Raw genomic sequence first — 26402 nt, 5'->3', positions numbered from 1 at the left:
ACCTTAAGCAGTTCCTTAAATTTACAAATATAATTCATTTTCCCCCTAAAAATGTATGTCTTTATATGAACACTCACATACTATGAAGCTTTTAAACCTTATTCAAACATGATGATTTATCTTGGTCCTTCTCCCTCGTATGGGTTTAGTCCTACAATCCTAAAACAACATATTCTTCCTGCTCACTCCTGGGGAAATCAAATGTTTAAATCAGTACTTAGAATGTAGATGAATAGGATATAAGTCTTGTCCTCAAGGGACTTGTAACTTCAGATGAAAGACAAAGACATTTCCAACTGACTCTAAGGTAAGGCAAAAAGCATCTTAACTGCTTTAATTGAAATGTTAAGTGTGCAGGAATGCAAAGAGAAAAGTGATTAATTCAAACTGCAGAAAAATGGAGAAGGCATGACAGCATCTGAGTTGGGTTTGATGACAAAGTATTTCAATTGTCAAGAACTGAAAGATGGAACGTGTTCTTAAATGAAGGAATATTAGGAGTGATGGTAGATAGGGTAGCTATAAAAGTTCATGGTATAGTCATGGGATATTGACCAGGGCTCTGCAGTTGAAGCAGAGAACATATGTGAGGAGAAACAGGTATGGAAAATTAAGGATAATAAACTAAGAGACTTTAGAGTTATACTAAGGCTTTTAAAACTTTATTCTACAGAAAATGAAAAATTTTCAAAGGTTTCTAAGCAGGGAAATTAAGAATGGTTTTGGGGTTTTTTTTTTTTTTTTTTAACACAAAACAAACCAGAAAACAAAAAACAAAACCAGAAAACTTGTCTTTCATTCTTTCCTATCATTAACATGTAGTCAGATAAATAAGGAAAGCTATCACAATGATGATAGTAGCAGAGAAAGATGTAAGAAATATGGCTGAGTTAAGATTGTTAGGATCTAGGGCTTCCCTGGTGGCGCAGTGGTGAAGAATCTGCCTGCCCATGCAAGACACATGGGTTTGAGCCCTGGCCCGGGAAGATCCCACATGTCGCAGAGCAACTAAGCCTGTGCGCCACAACTACTGAGCCTGAGCTCTAGAGCCTGCAAGCCACAACTACTGAGCCCACGTGCCACAGCTACTGAAGCCTGCGCGCCTAGAGCCCATGCTCCGCGACAAGAGAAGCCACCGCAATGAGAAACCCGTGCACCGCAACAAAGAGTAGCCCCCACTCGCCGCAACTAGAGAAAGCCTGCACACAGCACCAAAAACCCAACACAGCCATAAATAAATAAATAAATAAATAAATAAATTTATATATATATAAAAAAAGATTGATAGGATCTAATATGAAGCTTGATAAAGAAGTCAAAGGTAACCTCAAATTGGATTACTAGAATTACAGATACTAGTAACCAAGATGGAAAAGACAGGAGGCATGGAATCTAAAAAATACAACAAACTCGGGCCTCCCTGGTGGCGCAGTGGTTGAGAGTCCGCCTGCCGATGCAGGGGATGCGGGTTCGTGCCCCGGTCTGGGAGGATCCCATATGCCGCGGAGCGGCTGGGCCCGTGAGCCATGGCCGCTGGGCCTGCGCATCCGGAGCCTGTGCTCCGCAATGGGAGAGGCCACAACAGTGAGAGGCCCGCATACCGCAAAAAAAGAAAAAAAAAAAAAAAAAAAAAAAAAAAAAAAATACAACAAACTAGTGAATATAACAACAACAAAAAAAGTGGACTCACAGATGACATAGAGAACAAACTAGTGGTTACCAGTGAGAAGAGGGAAGGGGGGAGGGGCAATATAGAGGTAGGGGGATAAAGAGGTACAAACTATTAAGTATAAAATAAGCTACAGGGCTTCCCTGGTGGCGCAGTGGGTGAGAGTCCGCCTGCCGATGCAGGAGACACAGGTTCGTGCCCCGATCCGGGGAGATCCCGCATGCCGCGGAGCGGCTGGGCCCGTGAGCCATGGCCGCTGAGCCTGCGCGTCCAGAGCCTGTGCTCTGCAACGGGAGAGGCCACAACAGCGAGAGGCCTGCGTACAGCAAAAAAAAAAAAAAAAAAAAAAAAAAAAGCTACAAGGGTATATTCTACAACACAGGGAATATAGCCAACATTTTAAATAACTATAAATGGAGTATAACCTTTAAAAATTGTGAATCACTATATTATATACTCATAATTTACATTATATTGTACAGCAACTATACTTCAATTTAAAAAAAAAGAAAAGAGAGGAGGAAGAATATGCTGTTTGCTTTTTTTTTACCTATAGATGGACTGAAGTGAGGAAAAATAAATTTGGTTTTAGACATGAGAGTAAGATGTTAGAATATATATCCAGGAGGCATTTATTAAAATGAATATGCAGTTTGAGAGATACCTCAAGATCAGAAAACTTCATCTAGGTATCACTTGCAAAGATATGCAAAAGAAAAAAAAAAAGGCTGTGATGAAGCAAAGCATGTATGCCATTTAAGAATAGAATAGAGCTAAAGGCTGATCCATGAGAAATAACTTAACACTCAAAAAGTAAACAGAAAAAGGATAGCAGTAAAGAAAAGTCAAAAGAAATAATGAAAAGCTAGAAAACTACAATGTTTCAAAACCAAAGGAGAAGAGAATTTCAAGAAAACTGAATGGTCAATAGTGCTAAAATGCTGCAGAGATATTAGGAGGTACAATGAATGACCCTAAGAAGAAACCTCTCAGTTTAGAAATTAGGTCATTATTTCAGGTGAAACAATGCATCTCCGTTCATATTTTAAATAATTCAACTATATATATATACATATATATATATATATATTTTTTTTTTTTGCGGTACGCGGGCCTCTCACTGTTGTGGCCTCTCCCATTGCGGAGCACAGGCTCAGCGGCCATGGCTCATGGGCCTAGCCACTCCGCGGCATGTGGGACCGGGGCACGAACCCATGTCCCCTGCATCGGCAGGCGGACTCTCAACCACTGCGCCACCAGGGAAGCCCAAGATAAAATATTTTTTAACAAGGCAAAGGCATTGTACTTTTAGATACCATTAAAAATCTAAAACTCTTCCCACTTGACAAAAAAATAAATAGAAAAGATTGTTTTCAAATTAAAATGGAGCCATATAATGGAATAATATTTTTAACAATTTGATAATTATTTTGACTCATTAAACTTAAATAAATCTGTAATCTTTTTTTTTTTTTTTTTTTGCGGTACGCGGGCCTCTCACTGTTTCGGCCTCTCCCATTGCAGAGCACAGGCTCTGGACGTGCAGGCTCAGCAGCCATGGCTCACAGGCTTAGCCACTCCACGGCATGTGGGATCTTCCCTGACCGGGGCACGAACCTGTGTCCCCTGCATCGGCAGGCGGACTCTCAACCACTGCGCCACCAGGGAAGCCCAAAATCTGTAATCTTTAATATGGTGTTTCCAAAAACAAGCAATAAGCAGTATTTGCATTTGCATTTGCAAAGTATGTCAGAACTAATTTAACTTTAAGCAACTGACAAAGACTCTCTCCTTGACCAAACTTTAGTCCTACTCCTTTGAGCCCTCTTTTCTACTAGGCCTCGAAGTTGGCCCCCACATCCTGTCTTTGGCCTGCCCAGCTGAATCTTTTTTTTTTCCCCATAAATTTTATTTATTTATTTATTTACTTTTGGCTGCGTTTGGTCTTCGTTGCTGTGTGCGAGCTTTCTCTAGTTGCAGCGAGCAGGGGCTACTCTTCGCTGAGGTGCACAGGCTTCTCATTGTAGTGGCTTCTCCTGTTGCAGAGCACGGGCTCTAGGGCACGTGGGCTTCAGTAGTTGTGGCGCATAGACTCAGCAGTTGTGGCTACTGGGCTCTAGAACGCAGGCTCAGTAGTTGTGGCGCATGGGTTTAGTTGCTCCGCGGCATGTGGGATCCTCCCAGACCAGGACTCAAACCCGTGTCCCCTGCATTGGCAGGCAGACTCTTAACCACTGCACCACCAGGGAAGCCCTGCCCAGCTGAACCTTAGCAAAGAATCCTGCTAAATCATCCCTCTATTCTTGATATCTGATCAAGTTCCTCATACCCCATATTTAGTGAATAAGTCTTCAGCCTACGTTTAGCAAGAATTCCCCTACCCTTGATGATTCCTCTTAGTAATTTTCTCTCCACTGACCCCCTCACCTTGCTCCTTGGCTATAAATTACTTGTCCTTATAATATTTGGAGGTAAGACCAATCTCTCTTCCCTATTGCAATATGCTACTGCAAAAGTCTTGAATAAAGTCTTGTTTACCATTTTAACAAATGTCAGAATAATTTTTTCTGTAACATAAGTCATTCAAGGAAAGTAATCACATCTTTAGCCAATAATAATAGAAAAATAATTTACCATACAATCACAAATGAAAGCAAGAGTTCACCAGAATATCCACATGACTGATAACTTAAGTATTACTGTAAGTTAGATAGAGCTTAAAGTAAGTATAAAAAGATTCCCTAATTTTTTATACAAAACAATTTTTTTTAAAAGGCTTTCCTATCAAGAATAAAGGCGGGGGCACTGAAAAGTAGAAACATCAAATTCATTGCCTATTCATGCCAGAATTTATCTGTCAGAACTTCTGGTGACAATGGAATGAAAGTGAGAGGGAAAGTAGCTGGTGTATAACTAGAAGCCAACTCATAAATTACATGAACAAATAGACACAAATATCACTTGATACCCAAGGTCCTCTACTCAGTCAACAAATACTTATTTAAGGCTTGACACAGGGTGAATAAAAAAATAATACAGACTCTCTATGATTTAAGAGAGATGACATGTACAAATAAATGGAATGCTATAAATAAATATAATACAAGGACAAAAGTGATAAGTTCATTCAAGAAGGGTACAAAAAAGGTGTTATGAGAGTTCAGAGGAAGGAGAGATGATTTCTCACAGGAAGGCAAGAAAATGTTTTTTGAAAACCAAGCAGACAAGGAAAGATTCTTCCCTAGGGCCTTCAGAAGGAACAAGGCTCTGTTAACACTTTGATTTCAGCTTCCAGAACTGTGAGAGAATACATTTCTGTTTTTTCAGTTTACAGATTGTGGTAATTTGTTACAGCAGCCCTAGGACACTAATACAGCTTGGTTAAGGACAATTAGTAGAGGGCTATTGTGAAATAGTAATATTGACCCTGGTTCCTGCTAATATTTGCTCTTTGACCAAATTCCTATAATTTCCTGAGTGATAGGAATCTCTGACACAGAGCTCCTAAATTCTTTGCAATTTTCTGGGTGATAGGAATCTTTTGTTTTAATGTCTGAGATGACTTTTGGTAAGCTCTTAGAAAGGGGCTGGTCACTAGAAAGACCAAGCCCTAATTAGAAACTTGGAACTTTCAGCCCCATTCCCCATTCTCTGGAGAGGGAAGATGAACTAGAAATGTAGTTAATAATCAGTCATACTTATGTAATAGCCTGCACAAAAATCCCCAAAGCACAGGGTCTGGAGAGCTTCTAGACTGGTAAACACATCTACATGCCAGAAGAATTGGGGCATCACAGCTCCACAGGGACAGAAGTTCCTGTGTCTGGGGCCCTTCCAGATCCTGCCCTATGTATCTGTTCATCCAGCTGTTCATCTGTATATGAATCAGTAAATGTAACTGTTTCCTGAAGTTCTGTGAACTGTTCTAGTAAATTACCAAACCCAAGGAGTGGGTCATGGGAAGTCTCATTTATAGGTGGTTGGTCAGAAGCACAGGTTACAGTCTGGACTTGGTGTCTGAAGTGGGGAGCAGAGGGGGGCAGTCTTTCGAGACTGAGCCCTAAAACTGTGGGGTCTGTGCTAACCCCAGGTAGACAGTGTCAGACTGAAATGAGACGCAGGACACCCAGCTGGTATCCATAGAGCACTGGAGAATTGCCTGGTGTGGGGAAAAAAAAAAACACCCCACACATTTGGAGTACAAAAGTATTCAGTGAGTAGACAAAAAAGAGAGTTTTCCTTTTCAGCGCTATGTACTCAAGCCTCCAGCATTCCATTTTACTATACTCTGCAAGAAAAAACCCCACTGATAAAAGGCTATTCTCATATTCTCGTATTACCAGGCAATTGTATTAAAAAGTGAACAGAACACAATGAAATGCCATTACTTACAATGTGTGACTCCAGCCAGAGTTTGGTAGAAAGTGGGAGTATCACTATCATCAGTGAGGGTCACATATACACCTCCAGACAGTAGCCAACGAGAGAAGGTAAAAGCATCTTTGTTTAGAAGAAGCCAATTTCTAAACTTTTCATAGTTTACCTTTTCACCCTAAAATTAAAACAAGAAAACATAGGTTTAGTCAAATTTTAAGGTACCTACTTGGAACTTATACAACTTGAAATTTGCATTTAATTGACATTTACCCTTCTACCATCTATAAAGGAAGAATTATCTAAATATCACTATATGCTATATACCTGGAGATAAAACTGTTTTCAAAGATAATTGTACTTCAGAACTTTCATTTGCATAAAATCTATATGCTAATTGAAAATTATTTCATCAAGTCATTAAAGCAGTGCATTTCTACTAATAAGTCACATTTTATTTGCTAAGGTATATCCTGAAATCAGTAAACTGAATTTCTTTCAATATTTAATAAAACCAACTTTTCACTTGCTTCATCCCTCTTCTTCAGTACTTCAATTGGTCAGAATTAGCATATTTTAATTAAATATGTATGGAATTTAAATACTCTTTTAAGTTTCATTGGCGAATTAAAATCTATCCAGGAGTCCTCCTCCAAAAGACATCACTGAAAACATGTATTCACAAGTCAACTAGAATACAAAAAGAAGCAAGGAGATTTCTATTTCTTTGCTTTCTTTCCAAGTATTTGTCTTGCTAAATCTCTGGAGAAAAAAAGTATCCAGGCTGAGAAAGAACATCATATGGCTGTGTAAGTCAATCTCTTTGACTGGAAGACAAGAGGACCCAGGTAGAGGGAGGGCCAGATGTTTCTATGAGAAAAAAGGCAGAAGCACCCCACATAGAAATACAATGAAGAATGACACTCAGGAGCCTAGCAGCTCTAATCCTGATGGAGATATTAAGGGATACAAATAACTTAGAACCTAAAAGAGTTATGGTAGAAATAATTTCTATATTGTTAGTAGCATCCTATTAAGTATAGCAACATGCTTAAGCCTCATGGTTTCAGAACACTTAACAGTGCAATCCAAACGATCAAGACAACATTGGAAGTCTTGTTTTTCTACATGGAAGAATATGGCATTCAGACTTGCTGCAGGGATATGAGGACACTGCCAACATGTTTAGAGAATCATAGCCATATTCTTTCTCTACCCCACATTTAGTCTAGAAAGAGGGTTTGCAGTATAAACCCTACAAGCTGATGCACAATTTTTTTTTTTTTTTTTTCCGGTACGCTGGCCTCTCACTGTTGCGGCCTCTCCCGTTGCGGAGCACAGGCTCTGGACACGCAGGCTCAGCAGCCATGGCTCATGGGCCCTGCCGCTCCGTGGCATGTGGGATCTTCCCAGACTGGGGCACGAACCCGTGTCCCCTGCATCGGCAAGTGGACTCTCAACCACTGCACCACCAGGGAAGCCCTGATGCACATTTTTACAAGTTAACATCTCTGACATTGGGAAAAGTCTTAAAATCAATAATACCCTTCAATTGTAACTCGCAGGTTTTTTGTTCTTTATAATACATAAAAGCGCATCTTATTAATCGATGGCATCTTAGATATCACCATCTTAGGTGGTAGTTTCAATGGTTTCAGTGAAGCTAATATTTTGTTATAAGATGCACCTTCATGTACCACTAAGAAAGAAAGAAGCTGCCAATTATTCTATCGCCTTCACATATAGGTAATATTTATTGAGTATTTACAATGCCCTAAGCACCATTCTAAGTATTTTTATATTCATTTAATCCTCAAGCAACCCTCTATAGGAGATACTATTATCCCCACTTTACACATGAGAAAACTGAGGCTCCTAAAAGTTATGCATTCAAGGTTATACCGTGGCAGAGATAAGATTGAACCCAGGTAGTCAAGGTTCCAAAGTCTCTGTGCCTAAACTATACACTTCACTGCCTGGCTGACTTAGTGAAATATAAAGCAATCTCTGAAATCCACTTGCCCATTGGGATCACTCCATATAACTGGTAGCACCAAAATTCCATCTGCCAAACCTAACTTTTTATGTTTTTGAATCATGGCTCTAGAAAAGGGAAGTAAAGGGAAAGTCTCCTTTTATAAACTGTCATAATAGCAGTCTAGAAAAAAAATTTCCAGTACTATAAAAGGCAATTAAAAATAAACAGACTTCTGAAACTGATACAACTTTGAATAACAATGTAAAATATGAATTTCCACCTTGAGAATCAACAACCAAAAAAATTCAGTAAGAAAAAACCAATATAACTCCTATGTGGATTTCCTTCATTTCAAGCTACTGAAACACGGTAACTTGAAAAGCAAGGGTCTGGATCACATCATACACATTACTCAGAAATTACACCAGATAAATACATCAAATAGTTGAATTAGGTAAAATTAGCCCATTTACAGTCTTGTTTTTTTGGGGTTTTTTAATCAACCTTAAGTACCTAATGATTTAAACAGCTACACACGAGTATCCCAAAACCTAGGCCTCTCATTTCTTTGATCCTCCCTCTTCATAGGTCTTGTCCTTCATACAAGACTAACCCAACCATTTATTACCATAGTCTTTATATTGATATTTTTATTATAAATCCATTCCCTTTCCAATAAATGCAATTTTAAGCATTCCACTCTCCCTGTCACAATTTCCTCTTATGAGCACACTCCTTCTAGTATCCTGACTCCAGTGATTTTTTAACTCCACAGGACCTACACCAATCACCTACACTTCACGTTGTCAAATCTAATGATAACTTATCAGTGATCAAAGGACAACTCACTTGATCTTTCGGTTTATTTGACGTAGTTAAATACTCCTTCCTCTTGAAACATTTTTATCACTTGGCTTCTAGGACACCATTCTCTTTTGTTCCTCCTCACAGACTATCCTTAGGCTCCTGTTTTGATTCTTCACCATCTCGCCATACGTCAGAGTACAGGACTCAGTCTTCCAATCCGTTTTCTATCTTAATTCACTCCTAGATGACCTCATCCACATCTATAAGCCAACAAATCCTTTCCTCTGAACTCCAACTTATATGTCAAAAAGCACAGTTACAACTCCACCTGAATGTCTAATATGATTCTCTAACTGTATCTTAAACTTCTCTTGCTTTTGAAACCTCCAACTTCCCTCTCCTATAGCGTTAGCCATCTCAGTTAATGGCAACTCCATTCATTTACTAAATCAAGCGAAACACCTTAATCATCCTTTTCTCTTTCACTCACAGCCCATCATCAATACAAGAAATGGTCCTGGGCTTCCCTGGTGGTGCAGTGGTTGAGAGTCCGCCTGCCGATGCAGGGGACATGGGTTCGTGCCCCGGTCTGGGAAGATCCCACATGCCGCGAAGCGGCTGGGCCCGTGAGCCACGGCCGTTGAGCCTGCGCGTCCGGAGCCTGTGATCCGCAACGGGAGAGACCACAACAGTGAGAGGCCCGCATACCGCAAAAAAAAAAAAAAAAAGAAATGGTCTCATCACCTCACTGTTACACCATGACCTCTTCCCTGGATTATTCAGATACCTTAATCAGACTCTGTTCAGTGTACTTTTTACATAAGAGCCAGAATGATGACGTTTAAAATGTAATTAGGACTTCCCTGGTGGCACAGTGGTTAAGAATCCACCTGCCAATGCAGGGGACACCGGTTCGAGCCCTGGTCCAGGAAGATCCCACATGCTGCAGAGCAGCTAAGTGCATGTTTCACAACTACTGAGCCTGTGTTCTAGAGCCTGCGAGCCACATCTACTGAAGCCTGTGCACCCTAGAGCCTGTGCTCCGCAACAAGATAAGCCACCACAATCAGAAGCCCATGCATCACAATGAAGAGTAGCCTTTGCTTGCTGCAACTAGAGAAAGCCCGCGCACAGCAACGAAGACACAACGCAGCCAAAAAAAAAAAAAAAGTAATTAAACAACAGCAACAAAAACTCATATATTTTCCTGCTCAAATACCTCTAAAGATTTCTATCTCACTCAGGGTGAAAGCTGAAGCACTCACCCTGTCTTACAGGGCCATGTGTGATCTCCCTACCCCATCCCACCCCTCCCCCAACCTCTGGAGCTTCATTTCCTACTATTCCCTTGCTCATTCCCTTCCAGCTAAATTGACCTCTTCTTGTTCCTTGAACAAGTCAAGCACACTTCCCCTGAGGGTGTTTGCTATATTCTCTTCATGAAAAATGCTTTCCCTAGATATCTGTGTGGGTTTTCTCTCTCACTTCCTTAAGATTCTTTGTTCAAATGTCACTTTCTCTGATAAGCCTCTCCTAACTATCCTATACAAAATACCTACACTTGGCTACCTCCTCCCCATCACCACCTATGCCCTGTAGTCTACTTTATTTTTCCCTATAGCACTAATTATTATCTAATATATGTACCTGCTATTGTGCCTAAATTATAAGAGAACTGGGTGGCTAACCACATTTAATCCCCATCTATAAAATGGTAATGTCTGCATAAACCTTTTTAAAATGAAAAAAATATAGGGACTTCTCTGGTATCCAGTGGTAAAGAATCCGCCTTCCAATGCAGGGGATGCCCATTCAATCCTTGATCAGGGAACTAAGACCCCACATACCGCGGGGCAACTAAGGCTGCGCGTCTCATCTAGATCCCGTGTGCCACAAACTACAGAGCCCACGTGCCCTGGAGCCTGCGTGCCACAACTAGAGAGAGAAAACCCTCACACCACAACTAGAGAGAAGCCCGCATGCCTCAACAAAAGATTCCTCATGCCGCAACTAAGACCCAACCTGGCAAAATAAACAAACAAACAAACAAATAAATAAAATATTAAAAAAATATATATATATATACATTCTCCCTGGAAATGAGCAAAGCACTTAACATCTCTGTGAAAAATTCAAGTAATCAGGCCTGTAAAGATTAGATCAGTTTTTTTTTTTCTTCTGGTCAGCAAATTTTATTAGGGGAAAAAAAAATGATCTAGTTTGTCTTGAGGTATTGAAATACCGTCACAGCAACTTCCAGTCAATAAGTCAGAACCAAAAATGCAGGAGGACAATCCTTCTGCACCAAACACACAGAAATGTTTAGTAAAACGTAACACCATAACTACTACCAAAAACTGCTTAGCCAAGCTCAAAAGCAAGAAAGGGAAATCTCCAGGTGCTATCAACACAGAGGAAACTTAAAGCCAGAGTGATGAAAAGCTAAAGGTAAAGCCAGAGAGTCCAAAGAGATGTAAGAACCATACACATGGGCTTCCCTGGTGGAGCAGTGGTTGAGAATCCGTCTGCCAATGCAGGGGACATGGGTTCGATCCCTGGTCCGGGAAGATCCCCCATGCTGCGGAGCAACTAAGCCCGTGAGTCACAACTACTGAGCCTGCATGCCGCAACTACTGAAGCCCATGTGCCTAGAGCCTGTGCTCCACAATGAGAGAAGCCACCACAATGAGAAGCCCACGCACTGCAAGGAAGAGTAGCCCCCCGCTCACTGCTAGGGAAAGCGTGCGCACAGCAACGAAGACCCAACACAGCCAAAATAAGTAAATAAATAAGATAAATTTATATTAAAAAAAAAGAACCACATATGGCTGGGGTATTAACAATCAATGCTTATATAGTTAGGAAGGTGATTAAACTAAATTGAATTAAAACTCTCTGAATAAAACCAAGACCAGTGAAAGTGAAATGGAAGTGGGTCAAATAGCCACCCATAAGAAATCATACAGCACTGAGTGCTGCAGGAAAGAATCAGAAACTTGTAAAAGGACTTTACTCTGCCATCTCTTGGGACTTTCCCCATATTAGCAGACCTCTGAAAAGAAACAAAAGAATTTTCTCTGTTAAAGATACACATTTTCTGTTGTTAAAGTTTTTTACAATGAAAATATATTATTTATGAAAACAGGAAAATGACAAAATTTTAAAACCCAAATACTTCACTATGCAAATCAATTAAGTAAAATAAATGATAAAATAGGCATTGATGGATCATAGAAGTCACCTATGGCTCAAGGCCAATGAGTGATATATCTACATGCTCATGATGGAAAGCAATGAGCCCCACCACCTAAGCAATGCTGTTTCTGCAGGATCACCTGTGTGTGTGTCTGTATGTGTGCTGGTGTGACAGTGGGGGAGTATGTTTCATTATACCGTTAAGTATAGACAGTTGCCTTTATTGGGAATTGGGAATTTTCAGATTCACAAACACAGCAGTAGTAAGTGTCATGGACCTTTGAGCATAGCACACAAATTGTTAAAGCATCAACCATTAAGTAGAAAAATGTCAAGAATATGCTACACATAAACATCTATTCATCACAGCTAAATTCATTATACAACTAAGAGTTAATACTTTGTCCACAGGGAGGGATGAAATGTAAATCTTTTATACCTCTGAGAAACACTTCCTGAGTGTATCTGGGACTTTACCATCCACCACATGGAGCATTCTTTCCATTTCTTCCCGTATAACATAGCTCCCGGATTCACTTGCAAAAAGACTAAAAATGTCTAGGAGAAAGAAAGAATAAAGCAATTTTATCATAGATTAAATGTACTCTGGTGGAAGTAGGGAGGGAAGAGACAGGTAACAATTATTGAGTGATTACTAGTGCCAAGCATGTTATAAATATATAATTTAATTTATTCCTTAAAAAATGCTAATTAAAACAGGAATGTGGTATCTTTTCAAATACCAAATTTGCAAAAATGTTTAGGTGTGACAATACCAAGTGTTAGCAATAAACTGGGATAAACAGGAACTCTTATATACTGTTAGTGAGTACAGATTACTGCAACACTTTGGAGAGCACCTTGCCAAAATCTAGTAAAGATGAATATTTATGCTAGAAATTCAATTTCTAGGCAACTCCACCTCCACTTGTGAGAAACTCTCATACATACATGCATGAGGTACAACATACACTGAAGTATTCTTTGTAAGAGCAAAATTTAGGAAAGAAAAGATAAATGTCTATCAACAAAAAAAATAGGTAACCTGAGACACACACACACAATGAAATACTATATAGCAGTTAGAATAAAGGAACTAAGTGTTTCAACATGGGTAAATATCAGTAATATTCAGGGGGAAAAGCAAATTGCAAAACCTGTATAGTATACAATTTATTTTAAAAGTTTTAAACCTGTAAAACAGTTGAAGATATGTTTAAGGATACATACAAATGTCATAAATGTATAAAGACCTGCATGAGGAACGAAAGATCACCAATTTCATGAGAGTGGTTACTTCTGTCAAGGGAAGAATGTGGATGGGAACATGGAGGGATACTGAGAAAGAGCCTCACCTTGGCTATAATCTTTTATTTCTTAAAAAACAAGATCTGGGGGGCTTCCCTGGTGGCGCAGTGGTTGAGAGTCCGCCTGCCGATGCAGGGGACACGGGTTCGTGCCCCATTCCGGGAAGATCCCACATGCCGCGGAGCAGCTGCACCCGTGAGCCATGGCTGATGAGCCTGCGCATCCGGAGCCTGTGCTCCGCAACGGGAGAGGCCACACACAGTGAGAGGCCCGCGTACAGCAAAAAACAACAACAACAACAACAACAACAAAAAAAAAAAAAACCAAGATCTGGGACAAATATGACACAATGGTAAGAAATAATAAAGCTGGGTGGAAGTACATACTACATGTATGTTTGAAATAGTCCTGTTTTAGTTGAACTGCATCCCCGCAAAAGACATGCTGAAATCCTAACCTCCAAGTACCTGAGAATATGACCTTATTTGTAAAGACAGGAGATACAAAGATAGAAGAGACATTCCATCCCTCTGAAGGCCTAGTGGGTTCCATTGCCTGCCCTCCCACATGCCATGGCTGATTCTCTTAAGGGGAATACTTGCTAGAAGCCTCTGACCATCTGTTATGGGTTAAATTATATTCCCCCGCTCCAAAAGATGTTGAAGTCTTAACCTCAGTACCCATGATTGTGACCTTATTTGAAACAGGGTCTCTGCAGATATAATCAAGTTAAGATGAGGTCATTAGGGTGGGTCGTAACCCAATATGATTAATTATAAGAAGACAAGACAGAAACAGTGGGAAGAAAGCCATATGATGAGATGGAAAGAGATTGGAGTGATGCAACTGCAAGCCAAGGAATACCAAGGATTGAGGGCTACCACCAGAAGTTAGGTAAAAAGAAGGATTCTTCCCTGTAGATTTCAGAGGGAGTAAGGCCCTGCTAACATCTTAATTTTGGACTTCTAGCCTCCAGACTGTGAGATAATAAATTTCTGTTGTTTTGAGCCACCCAGTTTGTGGTACTTTGCTACAGCTGCCCTAGGAAACTAATACAATTGTATAATAAGAATGATTTAAAATTTTAAATATATGTGTTTATGACCCTCAAATTGGTTACTTTTATTTATTGGCTACCTGAAGCCAGAGTATGTGTTTGTTGGTAGAGGGATGTTAATTTGAAAAAATCAGGATCTCAGTTAAATTCCAATACATAAAATTGGGTTTAGGGATATGTTCATTATCTTGATTGTGATAATGTGGATATATACATGTCTGAAAACATCAAAATGTACACTCTTTAAATATGTACATTTTATTGTATATCAATTATACCTCAACAAAACTGTAAAAAAGGAAACAGCTGAAGAACAACAGTCTAAATTCAGAAGTGAGAAAGAAGATTCTGAGAGATTTAGAAGCAGTAAGAGGGCAGCTTAGAAAAGGAAGAAAGAAGAGAGAAAGACCAGCATCCAGTGGGCAAGGGTAAAATTCTAGGGATTTTTAGAGCAAAATGTCATACTCTTTAGTATAAACACCTTCTTAAACTTCCCCTGGAAATTTTTCTGCTTTTTTTTTCTTCTTTGAAAGTTTATTTTGGCCTCAATGTTTTTCACACGTTTAACTGTAGGTACATATGTGTGTATATAAACAATCACTTTGAGAAAACAGTAAAAGTTAACAATTTATTGATTGCCCACTAGTTTTTGATACTTGCCAGGTGCTTTATATACATTTTTTCTTCTGAGTTTTACAATGAAAGTTTTTGGTGGATGTTACTTTCATCCTTGTATTGATGAAAAACAGGGGCTCAGAAGATCAAGGAAGAGGCCCAGAGTCATACATATAGTAATTGGTCAAGCTAGCTTTTGGTCTTGGTCTTTCTCCCATGTTTTGCTCTGAGAATCATTAATTATGATAATAGTCAAATTATACTACTGAATTTGATAATAGTCAAATTATACTACCCTATTTGATAATAGTCAAATTATACTACTGAATTCCTACTATGTGCCAGACACTGGGGTCAGAGTGTCAGGGATAGAGCAATTCTAGCTGACTCCTCCCATGTTGTCACTTAACTGTCATCTGACATTTCCCTGTCATCTCCCCTGGAAATTTTTCAATAAAATTTACATTGTTTACTAATATTCTTGTTAAGAGCAGATTTGCCTTGGGGGAGCTCAAAGAAAAGAATGAGGAAACATAAGACATTATAAGTAATTAAATGAATGAATTAAAAATTAAGTAAATAAATGCATATCCTAGGAAACACAGATGGACAATGAATGATCAACTAAGGTTGTCTTCCCTTTCACATTTAGAGGGTATATGATGCCGTCTCATTGTAATATAAAATTTCCCTGCTTACATAGCACAGGGAGATCAGCTTGGTGCTTTGTGACCACCTAGAGGGGTGGGATAGGGAGGGTGGGAGGGAGGGAGACGCAAAAGGGAAGAGATATGGGAACATATGCATATGTATATGTATAACTGATTCACTTTGTTATAAAGCAGAAACTAACACACCACTGTAAAGCAATTATACTCCAATAAAGATGTAAAAAAAAAAAAAAAATTTCCCTGCTTAGTAGAACTTAAAGGTGCCATCCTCTTCTGGGCTTACATAATTCACCTAATAAAATTCATCTCTGAAGTTAAAAGTAAAACCATTAAAAATAATTAAACCTTTTACCAAGAATTTGTATAAAGTATTATCAAGTGAACTTCTGGTTGTATTTGTGAAGTAAGGCAAGAATAGATTGCTAAATCTATGTCTTCAGAATTATTTTTTAAATAACAGCTTTACTGAGATGTAAGGCACGTTCCATAAAATTAACTCTTTTAAAGTGTACAATTCAGTGTTTTTTAATATATTTACACAGCTGTGCAATCATCACCACTACCTAATTACAGAACATTTTCACCCAAAAGAAACCCCATACTCATTGGCAGTAAGCTCTCTATTTCCCTTTCCCTCTAGCCTCTGGCAACCACTAATCTATATTCTGTCTCTATAAATTTGCCTTATCTGGACATGTCATATGATTGGAACCACATAATGTGTGGTCTATTTTGACTGGCATTTATCACTTAGCATAACGTTTTCAGGTTCATCTATGTTGTAGCATGTATCTGTTGGAGGAGAGCAGAATTTGTTGCCCCCAAATACGTCACTTTGGCTTGACAATATTTGAGCTTAAAGGCAATCAAAACCCAGCAGATTCAGAAAAGCTCATTACCTCCCCATCAACAGCCTAAATTTACATTGGAAAAAAGGCCTATACCAGAAAGAGAGTTATTATCAGAGATACTTTTTTACCTAAGAAACTAGTATAACAGGGCAACCTTTGTTCTCCAAACTTCTCTGCCTTCCTGTGAATGGACTCCCTTCCTCTTGTACCCTCAGATCCCTATCCCTTTCCTTAGCTCAGAATGTTATATAAGCCTCAATTACCTGGCTGCCCTTTGGGTCTCATATTTTTATGGGGCTCCTGTATATACATACAAAATTTGTTTGGTTTTCTCCTGTTAATCTGTCTTATATCAACTTAATTATTAGATTAGCCAAAGAACCTAAAAGGGTAATGTTTTCCGCTCTTACACAGTACTTTATTCCTTCTTATTGTTGAGTAATATTCTATTGTTGGTTATATCACGTTTTGTTTATGCTGAATGCATCAGTTGATGGGCATTAGGGTTGTTACCATTTTGTAACCATTATGAACAGTGCTGTTAGGAACATTTTTTTTTTAATGAATATATGTTTTCAGTTTTCTTGGGTATATACCTAGGAATGAAATTGTGGGATCATATGAAAACTCAGTGATTAACAGTTTGAGAAACTGCCAGTTTTCCAAAGTGGCTTCATTATCTATCTTACACTTAGGTGGTATCTAATTGTAATTTGGATTTATACTTCCCAAATAACTACTTATGTTTAACATTTTTTCAAGTGTTTACTGGCTACTTGTATATCTTCTTTGGAGGAACATCACTTCAAATCCTTTGCCTGTCATCAAAATTTTGAGGTAGATTATTCTGTACACAGATGTAGTATTTTAACATTTTGAGATAATAAAAGTACTCACATTTTGCTTTCTCTTCATCTCTGCCTCTTGTAAGAAGGACAAGTCCAACTATTAAGTTATTGAAGTGCAGTCCTTTGGATGTTCCACCAAAAGAACAATAAATCACCTAGGAGAAAATGAATGATACGGTCAACTATAGACATTTCAGTTGTCCAGGAATGTGAGGCTGATATCACCTTTAACAAATCTTATCTCCATCTCCAAACAAGGTCCTGGTAAATTTTAGTGCAACGATGTTGTTTCTCCCTCTTCTTCCTCCCTTACACCTTGTTATGACACTCAGCCAAGAATATACTATACTTATCCTAAAGTACATATATCACTGGCTCACACACTGAATTTTCTTTCTCTTGGGAGTCCTCATCAAGGTCCAAAAAGATAAGTTCCTCCCCTTCAATAGTCCCAATGTGATAAGGATTTCATGCAATCAGGCAACTTCCTTCAACCTCTGTTAAACATAAATACATAATTTTGATTTGAAAGATCAACATTCTCTAAGTGAATGTTCAGAAATACAGAGGCAATTATACTGCAATATATAAATGTACCTAATTAACATGTTGTACACCTTAAATTTATACAATGTTATATGTCAAACATATTCAAATTTTAAGTAAAAAAAAGAAGAAAATACAGAAAGACATTTTTATACTCTTAGAATTGAGTATTATGGTAATCAGAAATAAAGAAGAAAAGCTATTCATAAGAAAGGGACAGTAACAGCAATCACATAAATTCATTTATTCAACAATTCTGTGTTGAGTGCCTAGTGTGATAGTGTGATACAACAAACATATATTTGGTCTTCCTCCAGGTTCCTGACACAAGAGCTTCTAAAATCTTCGGAATTCCCAGAGTGATACAGGTGAAAGGAGCATCTTTTGTTATTGATAATACCGCTTTAAACCATACCTGAATTTATGCTAATAAGGTGACTCTTGGTGAGTCCTTACAAAGCTTCAGAATGGGAGCTGGTAGTCAGAGGAGCTAATGATGTGATTAGAGGGTTAGAACTTTCAGCCCCACTTCCCACAGTCAGGGAAAGGGAGAGGAGCTGAAGATTGAGCTAATCACCAATGGCAAGTGACTTAATCATTCATGCCTATGTAATGGAACTTCTATAAGAACCCCTAAACTACGGGTTTGTTGGTGAACACATCAAGGTGCAAGAAGGTTAGAACATCCAGAAAGGACAAGAAAATACTGTGCACCATCGCCCTCCTAACTGCCCCCTGCCATCCCATGCATCTTTTTGCATTTGGCTGTTTCTGAGTTATATCCTTTATAATAAACTGGTATTTATTATACCAGTTTATTATAAACTGGTATAATAAATACCTAGTATCTGCCATGCAGAATTTGTCATTGAAATACACGATTAAAGATAATTCAAGGAATAAAACTTAAATGGTCAACATATGAAAATACATATTCATTAAATGATATTTATAAATATATTTAATAATACTCTGACAACTGATGCCAAAAACTGTGTGTTTAGTGCCACTGAGAGCAAAAACTAGCATAGGGAGATGGCCCCAAATCAGAATATATAAAACATAAAAAGAACATAAGAAGTATACTTCATAGAATAACTATTTTTAGTTAGCCCCTGCATAACCAGAGGAAGGTAACAGAAAACCCCCTCTATCCCTGATTTTTAAAGTCCCAGACCTTTAAAAATCCCCTACCATTGGGGAAAAGGCAGAATCACTGAGAAAGTCTTGCCCTCCAAGATCCAGAGACATAATGACCCCCTAGAACTGAGACAGAAATAGGACAACAGAGAATGTCCCCCCGCCCCTGGTACCCCTCGCCCACCTCCGCCACTGTGCTAGCAAACACTGAGGAATAAATAACAGCAGTCTACTGCCGAAGGAGAGGGAAGAGTATGGAGAGAGATCTTCTCTGTGGTACAGTAACAAAGAGAAAATAAAATCAAAAGTTAAAGATAGAGGGGCTTCCCTGGTGGCGCAGTGGTTGAGAGTCCGCCTGCCAATGCAGGGGACACGGGTTCATGCCCCGGTCCGGGAAGATCCCGCATGCCGTGGAGCGGCTGGGCCCGTGAGCCATGGCCGCCGGGCCTGCGCGTCCGGAGCCTGTGCTCCGCAACGGGAGAGGCCACAACAGTGAGAGGCCCGTGTACCACAAAAAAAAAAAAAAAGAAAAAAGAAAGAAAAGTTAAAGATAGAGCAGACATTAGAAATGTCCTCTGGCAAACAGGACTCTACCCTAAAAAAGGTAACCCTAGTCTGGAATTTGAAGCCTGTAGTGCACTGTGAGTAGCCATAGCAACACAAAAAACCAGCTCAACTACAGACTAGACTGACAACTACTTGTGCTAAAGACCTAGCCAGGCATAAATACTATTTAGCTCAGTCTCTACTGTCCTATATAAAACATCTATCTTTCCACCACAAATTATAAGTCACACAAGGAAGCAGAGAACAACACCCAAAACCTCACATACTGACAAAGGAAAAACATGGGAATAGAGTTCAATAAAGCTTTGGAATGGCTCAATAGTAAACTCAACAGACTCAAGTTAGAGATTATCCAAATGAAACACAGAGGGAAAAAAAATGTGGGGATGGGAGGGAACAAAACAGAAAATCCAAGAGTTGTGAGAAAATATCAAATGATTTAACATACATGTAACTGAAATCCAAGAAGTAAAAGAGAATGGGTCAGAAGAAATATCTGAAGAGATAAAGGCTGAGGATCTTCCAAAACTAATAAAGACACAAAACCACAGATATAAGTTGTTCAGAGAACAGGTAGGGTAAATCATACTTTTAATCCCCCAAAGCCAACTAGACAAACCATACCCAAACTATTCAAAACAAAAGATAAAAAGAAAATCTTTAAGGCTGCCAGAGGAAAAAGGACGCATTACAATGAGAGAAACATTTCTCATCAAAAACTACATAAGCTAGAAAAGAGTGCAATGACATGTTTAAAGCACTAAAGAAAAAAAAAACAAACTGAGAATCCTATACCCAATGAAAATATCTTTGAAAAAGAAAGAAAAACAGACTTTTTCAGGAAAATGAAAATAGAGAAGTCATGGGACTTCCCTGGTGGTCCAGTGGCTAAGACTCTACGCTCCTAATGCAGGGGGCCCGGGTTCCATCCCTAGTCAGGAAACTAGATCCCACATGCTGCAACTAAGAGTTTGCATGCCGCAACTAAGAGATCCTGCATGCCACAACTGAAGATCCCGCACACTGCAACAAAGATCCCACATGCCGCAACTAAGACCCAATGCAGCCAAATAAATAAATATTAAAAAAAAAACAAAAAACAGAGAAGTCATTACCAACGAATGTGTACTACATAAAAGGGCAAATGAAAGTAGTACCTCAGGCTGATGGAAATATGATATCAAACAGATAAATGTATCTACACAAAGAAATAAGAGTAGGAAATAGCATAAATGAAGGTAAATATAAAATTTACTTGTTTTCTAATTTTTAATTGCTCTAAAAGACAACTGGCTGGCTAATGGAATAATAGTAAAATTTTAATTTGCTTATAGCATATGTAAAACACATGACAACAGCGCAAAAGATGGGACAGAGAAATTGGAAGTATACTGTTGTATACTAAGATATTATACTATGTATCTCAGTCTGTACACTGCCAGTCAGCAAGAAATTAATCATAGCACTATAGTGTTTAACCCAACATCAACTCCATTGATATTATTATTATTATAAAAACAATAGCTAACACACTTAAATGGTTATTACATGGCATATAACTATTGTTGTAAGTGCTTTACCAGTATTAAGCCTCAAGATGATTCCATGAGGAAGACATTACTGGTGTCCTCATTTTATGGCTGAGGAAAACTAGAGCCCAAGGAGATCTAAGTAACTTGTCCAAAGCCATGCATCAATGAAGCTGCAGGGTCAAGATTCAAACCTAGGTTCCTGAAACTGAACTCTTAACCACTTCACAGTTCTATAGTACAATTATATACATTCTCTAGTATTATATGAAATGAAAGACATCACCAGCAAGATGTATACCATTTTGGTGAAATATATTGAAGATTAAGAAATTTCAAACTATCACAAACCCAATCTACAGACACTGTTTTTGGCATCCCTTTCTCTCCACTTTAACTTGATAATGTGGTCTTTTCACTTTTGATCACTGACTTTAGTACAAAGAGAGCAAAGTAGTAACAGTAAACTTGAGAAAGAAATTTTGGGTAAGATATCATTTTCAATTTTGCAAGTATCTGTAAAATGTAGAAGATTTTGTTTTGAATTCACCTGGTTGGAATGCTGGAATATACTGGTCCCTCACTCCCAAAATATAACAACAGCAATAACTTTCTAAAACCACCAAGTTCAAAAGTTCATATAACAGATGATGAAAGGAGGCCTGGGAAAATCACATCTCCTGAATTCTAAGATGTATGCATTTTCCACCTTTTATTAATGTGTCAGAAATCATGCATCTAACATCAAATGTGTAATATCTTTTTTCACCCTCAAAAAGTTATTTTTAATCAACAGTCACCTTATAACTGACAATGATTTAACATTAATGAAATATTAAGTGCCACGCTCATTACTATTCACTCTGTTTTTAGGATTGAAGAGAGGCATTGTGCACAGGATAGGCAAGGATATATATATATATTTTTTTTTCGGTACGCAGGCCTCTCACTGTTGTGGCCTCTCCCATTGTGGAGCACAGGCTCCGGACGCTCACGCTCAGCGGCCATGGCTCACGGGCCTAGCCGCTCCATGGCATGTGGGATCTTCCTGGACTGGGGCATGAACCCATGTCCCCTGCACCGGCAGGCGGACTCTCAACCACTGCGCCACCAGGGAAGCCTGGCAAGGATATTTTGATGCTACTTTTTAAAAGGCACGTAAGTGTTAACTTATTACTATAATTTGTTATAAGATCTTTATTTTAAAATCCCTCTAATAATCTTCTTTAGCTATTAAAAAGAAAAAAGAATAGGGACTTCTCTGGTGGTCCAGTGGTAAAGAATCCGCCTCCAGTGCAGGGGACGTGGGTTCAATCCCTGGTCGGGGAACTAAGATCCCATATGCCGCGGGACAACTAAGCCCGCGTGCCACAACTACTGAGCTCACGCACCTCAATTAGAGCCCGTGTGCCGTAAACTACAGAGCCCACACGCCTTGGAGCCTGTGCGCCACGACTAGAGAAGAGAAAACCTGTACACCACAACTAGAGAGAAGCCCACATTGCCACAACAAAGGTCCCGAGTGCCGCAACTAAGACCCGACGCAGCCAAATAAATAGAACTGATTTTTCTAGAAATGTCTAAACAACAACAAACTCTTTGTGCTTTAAAAAAAAAAAAAAAAAAAGACCTGCTAGTGCTCACTTCAGTTATACACTAAAACCGAAATGATACAGAGAAGATAACCATGGCCCCTGTGCCAGGATGACACGCAAATTCGTGAAGCGTTCCAGACCATGATATCACTTATGTGTAGAATCTAAAATATGACACAGGGAATTCCCTGGCAGTCCAGTGGTTAGGACTCTGTGCTTTCACTGATGAGGGCCCAAGTTCAATCTCCCACAAGCCTCGTGGTGTGGCCAAAAAATAAATTTTAAAAATAAACATGACACAAATGAACTTATTTATGAAACAGAAACATACCCACAGGCATGGAGAACAGACTTGTGGTTGCCAGGAGGGGGGATGAGGTGGAGAAGGGATGGATTGGGATTTGGGGATTAGTGGGTGCAAACTATTATATATAGAATATGGATAAACAACAAGGTCCTACTGTATAGCACAGGGAACTATATTCAACATCCTGTAAAAGGATATAAAATAGTGTGTGTGTGTGTGTGTACAGAAACACGTTGCTGTATATCAGAAACTAACACAACATTGTAAATCAACTCTATTTCCATAAAAAAAATTTAAAAATAAAGTTTAAAAACCTGATATACAGTTTATTCTTAATTTGATATGTGAATATTTTATTGTCTATCTCTACAAGATACTTTTAAAATATAATCATAATATCATTATCACAACTAAAGAAAACCTGTCTTAGCAAAATTCGTATGTTGAAACCCAGTGTGAGATGGACTTTTGGGAGGTGATTAGGTCACAAGGGCAGAGCCCTCATGAATAGGATCAGTGCTCTTATAAAAGAGGCCTAATAAGCTCCTTTGCCCCTTCTGCCATGGGCAGACACAGCAAAAAGATGGCCATCTATGACCAGGAAGTGGGCCCTCACCAGACACTGAATCTGCGGGCACCTTAATCTTGGACTTCTCAGCCTCCAGAACTGTGGGAAATAAAATTCTGTTTATAAGCCATCCAGAATATGGTATTCTGTTACAGCAGCCTAAGTGGACTAAGACAAACACTAACAAAAATTCCTTAGTATCATCAAGTATCTAGTCAGTATTCAAATTTCTCCAACTGTCTTATTTTTTTTTTCAACTTGTTTGCTCAACTTGGGATCTAAAATATATAATTGGTTGCTAGTCTCTTAACTCTCTCGAGCTGTAGGTTTTCTTTCTCTCTCCCTCTTCTTCTCACTCCCTCTCTTTTTCATCACAATTTATTTGCTGAAGAAAGCAAGATGTTTGTCCTGTGGAGTTTTCCAAAGTCTGCATTTTGATTACTGTATTGTCTATCCTCTGTATTTCCTGTAAATTGGGAGTTAAATCCAAAGAATTGATCACTTTTAAATTATATTTTTTGGCAAGAACCATCTCCCAGTTGGTGCTACTGTATCTCCATCAGGAGGCACATAATGACTGCTTATCTCTCTTTTTGTGATATTAATAGCCATTAATGATCACTGCCTAGATTCACAAATTCATTAAAGGTTACAAAAGGCTGGTAATTCTTTTGTTTATTGGCTGAAATATTTCGATAAAGAGAAAATTCTCCTAATCTACTATTTGGTTACCCTGAGATGCACTTTGTATAGAAGAGCCAGAATAAATGTTTGATTCTTTTCCTTCATTAATCAGTTTTTAAAATATGAGTTGGTTTCCCATCATCTTTCAAAGGTATCTGTGCAGAAAAAAGAAAATATAGAAGACCTCAGACTGCTATCCTTAGGTCTGCTTCAAAGTTTGGCCCTTGACTGATATCTGTGAACTTGGATTTTGGGAAGATTTCCACCATTCCCTAAATGTTAAATGTGGTTAACTACCTAAACTGTTTATAAAAACAATGTGGCAGGGCTTCCCTGGTGGCGTAGTGGTAATGAATCCGCCTGCCAATGCAGGGGACATGGGTTTGAGCCCTGGTCCCGGAAGATCCCACATGCCACAGAGCAACTAAGCTTGTGTGTCACAACTACTGAGCCTGTACTTTAGAGTCTGCGAGCCACAACTATTGAGCCCGCGTGCTGCAACTACTGAAGCCCATGCGACCTAGAGCCCACGCTCTGCAACAAGAGAAGCCACCGCAATGAAAAGGCCACACACCACAATGAAGAGTAGCCCCCGCTCGCCACAACTAGAGAAAGCCAGCGCGCAGCAACAAAGACCCAACGCAGCCAAAAATAAGTAAATAAAATAAATAAACTTATAACAAAAACAAAGAACAATGTGGCTTATACTCAACACCTGTTTTCTTTTGGAAGTTGGAATTTTGGTATGTGATAGGTAGAAGGTACCCAGGTAACCAGGTCCAATAAAAGCCTTGAGCACTGAGTTTCTCTAAAGAGCTTCCCTAGTAGACAACATTTCACACCTGCTGTCACAACTTATTGCTAGAGAAACTAAGTACACCCTGTGCAACTCCACTGGAAGAGGACTCTTAGAAGCTTGCACCTGGTCTCCTCCAGACTTTGCCCCATATTCCTTTCCTCTGCTGACTTTGCTTTGTATCCTTTTGCTATAATAAATCACAATAGTGAGTATGACTATATGTTCAGTCCTGGGAGCCCTTCCTGTTAATCATGAATCTGGGGGTGGTCTTGGAAACCTGTGTCCAAAAGGAGTATTTTTATTTTTTTATTTTGGCTGTGTTGGGTCTTCATTGCGGCACACGCGGGCTTTCTCTAGTTGTGGCGAGTGGGGACTACTCTTCGTTGTGGTGCACGGGCTTCTCATTGCGGTGGCATCTCTCGCTGAGAAGCAGGGGCTGTAGGCGCGTGGGCTTCAGTAGTTGTGGCTCGCTGGCTCTAGAGCGCAAGCTCAGTAGTTGTAGCGCACGGGCTTAGTTGCTCTGTGGCATGCGGGACCTTCCTAGACCAGGGATCGAACCCGTGTCCCCTGCATGGGCAGACGGATTCTTAACCACTGCGCTACCAGGGAAGTCCCAAAAGGGGTATTTTTAAAAATATATTTGATATGTTTCAATCTCCTTACAATTATCCTTAGTGATGATCAATTTCCCCATTTTTGCCCATCCCTTTGTAGAGGGAGACTCTTCGAATTGGCTCCTGAGTCCCTTCTATATGACTCTAAGTAGTGTCTTACACCTTCCTTACTTTCTGGTATGACAAGATGTTCTAAGCTCACTTTATAAATTCCCTGACCCAGACCTAGAATCAGACATTCTTCCAAACAGCCTTGTTCTTTCAAATGGGAAGCTGTATTTAGAGATCACAATCAGGATACTAGTGGTGCTTATTGCCTGGGTATTAGTGACTGTTTCTCAACCTTTTCAGTGGACAGATCTAGGAAAGTAAAACACATCATGAACTTATACTAATACTCCCATATACATGCAATCTTTTCCATTTCATCTCCAACTAATCATTACATTTTGATATCGATTGAATGTTTCAATATTAATAATGTTTCTATGTTCCTTTCTAGAGGACATCACTGAACTAAGGTAACATGGAAGTAAGATAACGAGAAGATAATTCTAAGCGGTAACTTCAAAAGGAATCTGAGAGCATAAAGCATGAGAATACTGGGCCTAGATATTTGTAGGAAAGACTTCTGATGCTCTCACAAAGGTAGTTCTCCTTTCTTTGGGGACATAAGGCAT

At 39.2% G+C, this 26402-nt stretch overlaps 1 protein-coding gene across 2 annotated transcripts in view; it reads right to left on the bottom strand.

Moving 5' to 3' along the window:
• The window catches only part of USP32 (ubiquitin specific peptidase 32), a 209019-nt gene that overhangs the window by 85207 nt on the left and 97410 nt on the right, over window positions 1-26402 (bottom strand). For both annotated transcript variants that reach the window (XM_081218969.1, XM_081218970.1), the window contains exons 3-5: window positions 17423-17528; window positions 12463-12581; window positions 6062-6221 (exon numbers count right to left, since the gene is read on the bottom strand). In XM_081218969.1, coding sequence (XP_081075095.1) covers window positions 6062-6221; window positions 12463-12581; window positions 17423-17528 — 385 coding nt within the window. The remainder of the gene's footprint in view (window positions 1-6061; window positions 6222-12462; window positions 12582-17422; window positions 17529-26402) is intronic.

This window comes from Mesoplodon bidens (assembly GCF_964165515.1).
Source record: "Mesoplodon bidens genome assembly, chromosome: 19".
In the NCBI taxonomy this organism is placed as follows: domain Eukaryota; kingdom Metazoa; phylum Chordata; class Mammalia; order Artiodactyla; family Ziphiidae; genus Mesoplodon; species Mesoplodon bidens.
The sequence above is the reverse complement of the archived record's forward strand: the minus strand, read 5'-3'. Positions and strand labels throughout refer to the sequence as shown.